General features: G+C 47.9%; 1 protein-coding gene across 3 annotated transcripts in view; it reads right to left on the reverse strand.

Annotated features, from left to right (window-relative positions):
* The window catches only part of LOC110531267 (1-phosphatidylinositol 4,5-bisphosphate phosphodiesterase eta-2), a 115,683-nt gene extending 111,395 nt beyond the window's left edge, over window positions 1-4,288 (reverse strand). For all 3 annotated transcript variants that reach the window (XM_090185400.1, XM_090185403.1, XM_090185402.1), the window contains exon 1: window positions 3,695-4,288. In XM_090185400.1, the coding sequence (XP_090041526.1) occupies window positions 3,695-3,737 (43 nt within the window). In that variant the 5' untranslated portion in view covers window positions 3,738-4,288. The remainder of the gene's footprint in view (window positions 1-3,694) is intronic.
* Window positions 4,289-10,925: the final 6,637 nt, after the last annotated feature.

The following is a 10,925-nucleotide window of genomic DNA, read 5'->3' on the forward strand; positions in this document are numbered from 1 at the left end:
GAGGGGGAGAGAGAGGGAAACTAAGAGAGAGACAGGGAGAGAGACAGAGAGCGAGGGAGACAGAGAGACAGGGAGAGAGAGAGGGATACAGAGAGAGACACAGAGAGAGAGAATCTAAGAGAAAGACAGGGAGAGAGAGGGAAACTAAGAGAGAGACAGGGAGAGAGACAGAGAGCGAGGGAGGGAGACAGAGAGACAGGGAGAGAGAGAGAGAGAGGGATACAGAGAGAGAGACACAGAGAGAGAGAATCTAAGAGAAAGACAGGGAGAGAGGGGGAAACTAAGAGAGAGACGGGGAGAGAGACAGAGAGCGAGGGAGACAGAGAGACAGGGAGAGAGAGAGAGAGAGAGAGAGGGATACAGAGAGAGAGAGAGAGAGAGAGAGAATCTAAGAGAAAGACAGGGAGAGAGAGGGAAACTAAGAGAGAGACAGGGAGAGAGACAGAGAGCGAGGGAGACAGAGAGACAGGGAGAGAGAGAGAGAGAGAGGGATACAGAGAGAGAGAGAATCTAAGAGAAAGACAGGGAGAGAGAGGGAAACTAAGAGAGAGACAGGGAGAGAGACAGAGAGCGAGGGAGACAGAGAGACAGGGAGAGAGAGAGAGAGGGATACAGAGAGAGAGACACAGAGAGAGAGAATCTAAGAGAAAGACAGGGGGAGAGAGGGAAACTAAGAGAGAGACAGGGAGAGAGACAGAGGTAGTGGGAGAGAGAGCGACAGGGATACAGAGAGAGAGACACAGAGAGAGAGAATCTAAGAGAAAGACAGGGGGAGAGAGGGAAACTAAGAGAGAGACAGGGAGAGAGACAGAGGTAGTGGGAGAGAGAGCGACAGGGATACAGAGAGAGAGACACAGAGAGAGAGAATCTAAGAGAAAGACAGGGGGAGAGAGGGAAACTAAGAGAGAGACAGGGAGAGAGACAGAGGTAGTGGGAGAGAGAGCGAGAGAAGGAATAGAGAAATCCTGAAATAATCCTTTAGTGCTGTTGCGACGATGGTGCTCAACTTTCCTCCCATTTGTAGGCAAGGTTAGAAGCTCAGGCAAAAGAAAGCAAGACTGTACTCATTGAGACAACCAGATGGTCGTTCACTTACAGATATTGAGATATCATTTGCCATGAATGACAGTCAGACACAGCAGTCTAGTGTACCATGCCTGCAGACTGTAGGTACATGAAATATAGGTATCACTCCTAGAGTTGCCTAGCAACTCATGCCAAAAGGCTCTGCACTCTTTTAAAGCCTCACAACTGTCAAAAAATCCCATATATTGCCTGAGTCATGTCAAACGGATTGAAGCAAAATACACAAACACCTTTGAGAATCGTTCAGACTGATAGCAATGAAAGTTTGCTCGTCAAACTGCAATGACATCCCCGCTGGCAATGCCAGCAGCATGGTACACGGATGGTGTAAAACACAGTTTACCATCATTAGTCTTCTCCGGTGTGAAACGTGCAGCTGAATAGTCTGTCAAAATGCCTAGACGATTGGAGGTCGATACGTGATGTCAGAGTAAGTGGCCATAGAACGGTCACAAAACGATCGGTCAGATGTTATGTTCACAAGAAAAAGGTGGCCAGACGAGAGAAAACCATTTTCTGTCACTCCCCTAAAACAAGCGTTCGAATAGACATCCCAGAACAAGCATCCTTTGGTATTAGATAAGTAGGAGTTAAGTAGGAGGAAAATAGGATATAGGTTCTTTAATAAGTAGGAGATAAACGCTTACAATCCTACTCTTTTGTATCAAAGCCTACTATTTAATATCCAAAATATATATTTTTTTACACCAGTTACAAACATACACATATGAATGACAAACAATGACTACATCTCATCACACCCCATCCCTAGAACAATGACTACATCTCATCTGCCCAGACCCACATGCTCACACACCCCATCCCTAGAACAATGACTCCATCTCATCTGCCCAGACCCACATGCTCACCACACCCCCCATCCCTAGAACAATGACTACATCTCATCTGCCCAGACCCACATGCTCACACACCCCATCCCCAGAACAATGACTCCATCTCATCTGCCCAGACCCACATGCTCACCACACCCCCCATCCCTAGAACAATGACTACATCTCATCTGCCCAGACATACATGCTCACACACCCATCCCTAGAACAATGACTCCATCTCATCTGCCCAGACCCACATGCTCACCACACCCCCCATCCCTAGAACAATGACTACATCTCATCTGCCCAGACCCACATGCTCACACCCCCCATCCCTAGAACAATGACTCCATCTCATCTGCCCAGACCCACATGCTCACCACACCCCCCATCCCTAGAACAATGACTCCATCTCATCTGCCCAGACCCACATGCTCACACCCCCCATCCCTCAAAAAGTTTTCAAACAGCTAATTGGTTCCTAGAAGTACAATTTTGAAAAGAATTGTCCGCGTTGCCCGCTCGAAGGCTAGCACGTACAATCTGTCAGCAATGTTCCACTAGCTATGAACCCCATTGTATCCGCGCCTGTACAGCTTGTCTCGCTGTGTGCAATTTAAAAAATACTCCTCCCCTTGCGTAGCACAAGCGTCACAGTTTCAAAGTCAGCTTAGGGACAAAGCAGCACTTGCATTACGTTGGGGCACTTCTTACACGTGGAACATACTGCTTTGTTTTCAGTGTAATGTCGAAAAGCTGATTAGCGCTCCACTGTGTTAGCACCATGTGCCTCTGTTGGCCCACACGGCTGATGCTACTGCCTCCCCCATCGCTGTACTGGTTCCTCTGTGCCAGGGTGAGCTGCCGCTAATTACCCATGCTATGGTTACCGGGGCTCGGGGGGTTGAGGGAAGGGTTGAGGGAAGGACAAGCTCCTGTTGGAGACGGAGTTGTCAAAAATAGATGACTACATTCTTCCCCTCTTACCATTGTTTATCCCTTTTTCTTTCATTGTGGGTGAAATGTGACTTTGGCAAACTTGTGTAGCGCTGTAGTGCACTTCCTTCCAGGTGATCACCTTTTCAGGGGATATAGTGACTTAATAACAAGACTAGCGATCTTCACAACTGCACACAATTAATCATGACCTGGAGCATCACAACAGGACAACAAAAGGGATTTCAAAGAGCCATCGATCTGGATCTGAACACGACGAGCGCAACATCACTCTCAAATCTGTCCCAAATCCACAGCCCTCATCCTCATCTCCATCTCATAAAGTACACCAGCCTGCCAGCGCTCACAGAAGAGAAACCGGACCGTGGCCAAGAGAGATTACGGTCCTCTGAGGCAATCAATACGAAATGCACCTGCTATTTCAGAATGGAACCCATTGAGAATATGTATTCTGTGGTTTCCCAAATGAAGCGCATGCACACCAGATATTCAAATGACTGGAGTTGTGTCTCATTGTCTCCCACAAAATGAGAGAAAGTGAGCAAATAAACAAATAACTGGTGATTGATGATAGAAAATCTATGGATTCTATCTGAATTGTCATGAGGAGAGAGAAAGAGAGAAGGAGAACGAGAGAAGGAGAAAGAGAGGAGAGAGAAGGAGAAAGAGAGAAGGAGAACGAGGGAGCGTTTGACAAACGATTCAACTCCTCTCTGCTTTGTCCGCCCACCTCTCCTCCAAATGACAAGCAACTTCTCGCCGCCCGTTGGCCTACTTTTGGCCGTGCGGAAGTACAAAATGTGAACGGCTCCTCTTACCTTTCTCCTGGCTGAGGCTTCGGATATTGCCGGAACTGTCCATGCTGTACTATCCCCTGAAGAACAGGCTCCATTGTGCTGCTAAAACTGAGCCGGAGAGGCTGGGTTCTCCTGGACTCCCATCAGGGGGGTCACTGATCTCAGGCAGGAGGAAGACAGGCAGGAGAAGGACAGGCAGGAGAAAGACTGGCGGGAGGAGGACAGGGTTATGCCGTGTCCAATGGGTGTCATCACAGAGGTGAGGAAACTGAGTCAAAGTACCTATCTATCTCTTGATCTATGTCCCTTGGAGTACAGCTTCCTCTCTAGTTCTCACAAGCCATTTCCCATTGCCCGCCCGCCCTCTCTCTCTCTCTCTCTCTCTCTCTCTCTCTCTCTCCCTCTCTCTCTCTCTCTCTCCCTCTCTCTCTCTCTCTCCCTCAGAAAACTTGGCAGGCAGTCAAGCAGGCAGGTCGCAACCGAGACACAGTGGTATGGTGTGCGCTACGGTATAGTTCTTTATTGTACTGGTGGGGGGAGCGAGGAACGCCCGGAGAGCCTGGGGAGTGTGCTCAGAGCAGTCAGCCTCTCACAGCACTCGAGAGCCTTCGCTCTGCTCACAGATCACCTTGGAGTCGAAGAGCTAGAGAGAGAGGGGGGGAGGGGGTGACAGAATAAGCGCAAGAGGGAGAGAAATAAAGGGGGAAGGAACATGCGGGAGAGAGAGAGAGAGACAGAGAGAGAGAGAGAGAGAGAGACAGGGAGAGACAGGGAGAGACAGAGAGAGACAGGGAGAGACAGAAAGAGACAGAGAGAGAGAGAGAGAGAGAGAGAGAGAGAGAGACAGAGAGAGACAGAGAGAGAGACAGGGAGAGACAGGGAGAGACAGAGAGAGACAGGGAGAGACAGAAAGAGAGAGAGAGAGAGAGAGAGAGAGAGAGAGAGAGAGAGAGAGAGATAGAGAGAGAGAGAGAGAGAGAGATAGGCACTAGGTGTCTGTGATTTCTCAGCAGGAGTGAGTTTTGGCACACATGCATTATTCAGGGCAGAGCTGCTGAGGGAGAGAGAGAGAGGGAGAGGAGAGAGAAGAGTGTGGATGGGTGTGTCCCAGGGCTGTGGTGTGTGGTAGGCAGAGGGAAAGAAAGGAACATAGGGGGGGGGGACAAGAACTGGGACTGCTCTAATACCCCTCACCCTGGGTTGGACAGAGCACTGCACTACAACTCTACTACCCCTCACCCTGGGTTGGACAGGGCACTGCTCTACTACCCTCACCCTGGGTTGGACAGGGCACTGCTCTACTACCCCTCACCCTGAGTTGGACAGGGCACTGCTCTACTACCCCTCACCCTGAGTTGGACAGGGCACTGCTCTACTACCCCTCACCCTGGGTTGGACAGGGCACTGCTCTACTACCCCTCACCCTGAGTTGGACAGGGCACTGCTCTACTACCCCTCACCCTGGGTTGGACAGGGCACTGCTCTACTACCCCTCACCCTGAGTTGGACAGGGCACTGCTCTCCACCACTACTGTGGGTTGTATATAATGACCCCAAATATACATAAAATGTACAAATCTTGCTTCAAATAGGTCAATTCTGATAATACCATGAGAAACTGGCTATATATAATTTGTGGGTAAGCCTGAAATAAATAAATAAATGATGTATTGTATCGTAATTTGCGACCATGAATTGTGTTTTTACTGTATAGCTGACTATGTTATTCAAGTTCAATGTACATCACCTCAAAAGTGAAAATGTGCAAAATATTAGCTTACGCTTAATATTTTCAATGCTAATACTCTTTTGTTGACGGACCAAAAGTCTGGATCCCAGTTAAACCTTGTCAAAAGCACTTCGGTAAAAATAAATTACATACTTGTTAGTATTAGATTTTCCTCAAATTGCTGGCATGGCATACGAGTAACATGAGACGAGTTTAAGAATAGAGAGCGGCACATTTTTGCAGAGAAACACAATGAAGATACGTCATAATATGTCGACAATAACAAAACATCTGTCCCGAACACATTTAAACTGTTCCATAAATATTACATGTCCTGTCTGGATCCAGCCGTGTTTCACGACTGCAGTGTTGCACAGAAACACAAAAACTATTTACTTTTGGCCACAGTTCACCTCTGTATCTCACCTGAACTTGCGATCAACCACATGCCAATGGCTGCCTTTGTGTACATTACAGTAGTCACGGGTCCACCCAAACCTGAATACCCAAGACAGGTCCAAAATGTTAACTTTTCCCTCGGGTCCAGGTTGGGTCCTGTTTGATTGTCATCAGGACTCGAGTCTATGTAACTAGAGCTGATAGACTCGAATGGACCGAAACACGACTGCATAGCCTATAGCATATTTATTTTATGCTAATAAGCGTTTATAATGTATTGACTTATAGAAGGCCTAGCCAACATATAAAGACCTATTCGTTAACCAGAGAAGCAACTTGGCTGATATACATATATTTTTTTGTCACTCGTGTTCAATCGGGCCTAGTCTTTAACCGGACCCATTAGGGTATGGATTAGGTCTTGGTCTGATTGTTCTCGGGTTCGTTCGGTTCCGGATCTGACTGGTCTGATCCTCGGGCCTGTGAAGACATCTACGTTCTACACCTCCTGCTGCTTGAGTGAGCTTCACTATGATGCAGTAACTGTGTGTTGAGTCGGGCTGTTCAACAGGCGACAGAAAGGAGAGGCGAGGTTAAGTGATGTTGATTTTTATTGGGATGAATCTTGTCATGGAGGCAGAGCTGAGCGATTTCCACTAGATGGGCCAGTGACAAAGTCAAAATTGGCTATATATATCGTCCATATCAAAATCAAATAAAATAGTATTTTTCACATGCGCCGAATACAACAGGTATAAAGGTACAACAGGTAGACCTTACAGTGAAATGCTTACTTACAAGCCCTTAACCAACAATACAGTTTTAAGAAAATACCAACAAACAAAAAAAGTAAAAGATAAGACTAACAAATGACAAATTATTAAAGAGCAATATATCGTCCATATAAATATAGATATATATATCTATATATATATCGCTTCTTGGTCTTAATTTAAGGTTAGAGTTAGGCATAAGGTTAGCTCAGCTAGGGTTAGGAGCTAGGCTTAGTTTTAGGGTTAGAGTTAGGAGCTAGGCTTAGTTTTAGGGTTAGGGTTAGGAGCTAGGGTTAGTATTAGGGTTAGAGTTAGGAGCTAGGCTTAGTTTTAGGGTTAGGGTTAGGAGCTAGGGTTAGTATTAGGGTTAGAGTTAGGAGCTAGGCTTAGTTTTAGGGTTAGGGTTAGGAGCTAGGGTTAGTTTTAGGGTTAGGGTTAGGAGCTAGGCTTAGTTTTAGCGTTAGGGTTAGGAGCTAGGCTTAGTTTTAGGGTTAGGGTTAGGAGCTAGGCTTAGTTTTTAGGGTTAGGGTTAGGAGCTAGGGTTAGGGTTAGGGGCCAACGTGGGCGTTATTAAGAGCACTGTATGGTTCATAAGGGACAGGCTAATGTCCCCTCAGAATGAGGCTAAGGGAGACAGACCACCAGCCAGACCACCAGCCAGATCACCAGCCAGACCACCAGCCAGACCACCAGCCAGACCACCAGCCAGACCACCAGCCAGACCCACCAGCCAGACCACCAGCCAGACCACCAGCCAGACCACCAGCCAGACCACCAGCCAGACCACCAGCCAGACCCACTAGCCAGACCACCAGCCAGACCACCAGACAGACCCACCAGCCAGATCACCAGCCAGACCATCAGCCAGACCACCAGCCAGACCACCAGCCAGATCACCAGCCAGACCACCAGCCAGACCACCAGCTAGACCACCAGCCAGACCCACCAGCCAGACCACCAGCCAGACCACCAGCCAGACCCACTAGCCAGACCACCAGCCAGACCACCAGACAGACCCACCAGCCAGATCACCAGCCAGACCATCAGCCAGACCACCAGCCAGACCACCAGCCAGATCACCAGCCAGACCACCAGCCAGACCACCAGCCAGACCACCAGCCAGACCATCAGCCAGACCACCAGCCAGACCACCAGCCAGATCACCAGCCAGATCACCAGCCAGACCACCAGCCAGATCACCAGCCAAATCACCAGCCAGACCACCAGCCAGACCAACAGCCAGACCCACCAGCCAGACCACCAGCCAGACCCACCAGCCAGACCCACTAATGAAGGATGGAAACAGCACGGGGGGGATGGGCTGAACATTGAGGGCTACTATGGAGCCTAAGGGTGGATCCTCAGGCGCTGTTAATCTAAACGTTTTTGAACCTTTGTAAGTGGTGGTGCAGAGATCGTAGAAGTGGGGGTGGGGGTTGGATACATACTAGTTACACATAATTCAATCCTAATACAAATATATCTATTAGGTGATTATTTAATAAGGTAGTAATAGACCATCTGTTTCCATCTCCTAAACCAATTTAAGTCAAATATCAAGTAAAAAACACACAACCTTGTTAGTGAGAAAGATGGATATAACTCTCCATTATGGGGAACCGAGTTGGTTAAAGGTGCCTAGTTGGATGTAACAATGTTGAGTTCAGTGCTGGGTTGGCGGAGTAGTGCAGGTGTTGGTCCCCTGCCACTCTTAACAACCCCGCTGAGACACCATGAGGGAGTGTGAACTGCGTTGAATGAGTTCACATACTCCGACCCTTTGGTCTGTAATGAGGGGACAAGAGGTGGAACATACTCCGACCCTTTGGTCTGTAATGAGGGGACAAGAGGTGGAACATACTCCGACCTTCTAGTCTGTAATGAGGAGACAAGAGGTGGAACATACTCCAACCCTTTGGTCTGTAATGAGGGGACAAGAGGTGGAACATACTCCGACCTTCTGGTCTGTAATGAGGGGACAAGAGGTGGAACATACTCCAACCCTTTGGTCTGTAATGAGGGGACAAGAGGTGGAACATACTCCAACCCTTTGGTCTGTAATGAGGGGACAAGAGGTGGAACATACTCCAACCCTTTGGTCTGTAATGAGGAGACAAGAGGTGGAACATACTCCAACCCTTTGGTCTGTAATGAGGGGACAAGAGGTGGAACATACTCCAACCCTTTGGTCTGTAATGAGGAGACAAGAGGTGGAACATACTCCAACCCTTTGGTCTGTAATGAGGGGACAAGAGGTGGAACATACTCCAACCCTTTGGTCTGTAATGAGGGGACAAGAGGTGGAACATACTCAGACCCTTTGGTCTGTAATGAGGGGACAAGAGGTGGAACATACTCAGACCCTTTGGTCTGTAATGAGGGGACAAGAGGTGGAACATACTCCGACCCTTTGGTCTGTAATGAGGAGACAAGAGATGGAACATACTCCGACCCTTTGGTCTGTAATGAGGGGACAAGAGGTGGAACATACTCCGACCTTCTAGTCTGTAATGAGGGGACAAGAGGTGGAACATACTCCGACCCTTTGGTCTGTAATGAGGGGACAAGAGGTGGAACATACTCCGACCTTCTAGTCTGTAATGAGGGGACAAGAGGTGGAACATACTCCGACCTTCTAGTCTGTAATGAGGGGACAAGAGGTGGAACATGCTCCAACCCTTTGGTCTGTAATGAGGAGACAAGAGGTGGAACATACTCCGACCCTTTGGTCTGTAATGAGGGGACAAGAGGTGGAACATACTCCGACCTTCTAGTCTGTAATGAGGGGACAAGAGGTGGAACATACTCCGACCTTCTAGTCTGTAATGAGGGGACAAGAGGTGGAACATACTCCGACCCTTTGGTCTGTAATGAGGGGACAAGAGGTGGAACATACTCCGACCTTCTAGTCTGTAATGAGGGGACAAGAGGTGATATCTCAAAGTGCTGTACAGGAACCCAGCCTAAAACCCCAAACAGCAAGCAATACAGGAGTAGAAGCACGGCGGCTAGGAAAAACTATCCCTGTTAACACTATCCCTGTTAACCCTATCCCTGTTAACACTATCCATGTTAACCCTATCCCTGTTAACACTATCCCTGTTAACACTATCCCTGTTAACCCTATCCCTTATCACTATCCATGTTAACCCTATCCCTGTTAACCCTATCCCTGTTAACCCTATCCCTGTTAACCCTATCCATGTTAACCCTATCCCTGTTAACACTATCCCTGTTAACCCTATCCCTGTTAACACTATCCATGTTAACCCTATCCATGTTAACACTATCCCTGTTAACACTATCCCTGTTAACACTATCCCTGTTAACCCTATCCCTGTTAACACTATCCATGTTAACCCTATCCATGTTAACCCTATCCCTGTTAACCCTATCCCTGTTATTAACACTATCCATGTTAACCCTATCCATGTTAACACTATCCCTGTTAACACTATCCCTGTTAACACTATCCCTGTTAACCCTATCCCTGTTAACACTATCCATGTTAACCCTATCCATGTTAACCCTATCCATGTTAACCCTATCCCTGTTAACCCTATCCATGTTAACCCTATCCATGTTAACCCTATCCCTGTTAACACTATCCCTGTTAACCCTATCCCTGTTAACCCTATCCCTGTTAACACTATCCCTGTTAACCCTATCCCTGTTAACACTATCCATGTAAACCCTATCCATGTTAACACTATCCCTGTTAACCCTATCCCTGTTATTAACACTATCCATGTTAACCCTATCCCTGCTGGCACCCTGCAAAGCTCAGCTCAGGCAGCATCATCCGCAGCCACGTCTCTCTCACTTGTATTCCACATCAAGAGAGATATCCCCTTTAAGGTCTCTGTTTATGATGAATCATTCCTGGTTTTCAGCTCTGTTCTGGCCAGGTGTGGGCAATAGAGGATGCTGGTCAAAAGAAGTGTATTGCCGTGACCTCTCCCCATCACCCTGCTTCAAATGACATCCGGGTCATGCTCAGGTCAGCTCAGTCACTTTGTTTAAAGAGTAAAGGATCTACATGTTAGTGTCTAGAGTGTTGTTCTCACGGTGAGGTGTGACCTCATCTGGTCATAACAACATGGCTTGTGGTATTGGACACAGAGTGGTCGATACCTTCCTAACCAGTTCCCAGGGATGCGATGTGACAAAAGCCACAGTAGCTGATAAGAAACTGTGGACGGAGTGGCTTGGGAAGCAGGTAACATGGTGGACGGAGCGGCTTGGGACAACGCAGGTAACATGGTGGACGGAGCGGCTTGGGAAGCAGGTAACATGGTGGACGGAGCGGCTTGGGAAGCAGGTAACATGGTGGACGGAGCGGCTTGGGAAG

This window comes from Oncorhynchus mykiss, chromosome 9 (assembly GCF_057628025.1).
Source record: "Oncorhynchus mykiss isolate SJ-2025 chromosome 9, ASM5762802v1, whole genome shotgun sequence".
In the NCBI taxonomy this organism is placed as follows: Eukaryota; Metazoa; Chordata; class Actinopteri; order Salmoniformes; family Salmonidae; genus Oncorhynchus; species Oncorhynchus mykiss.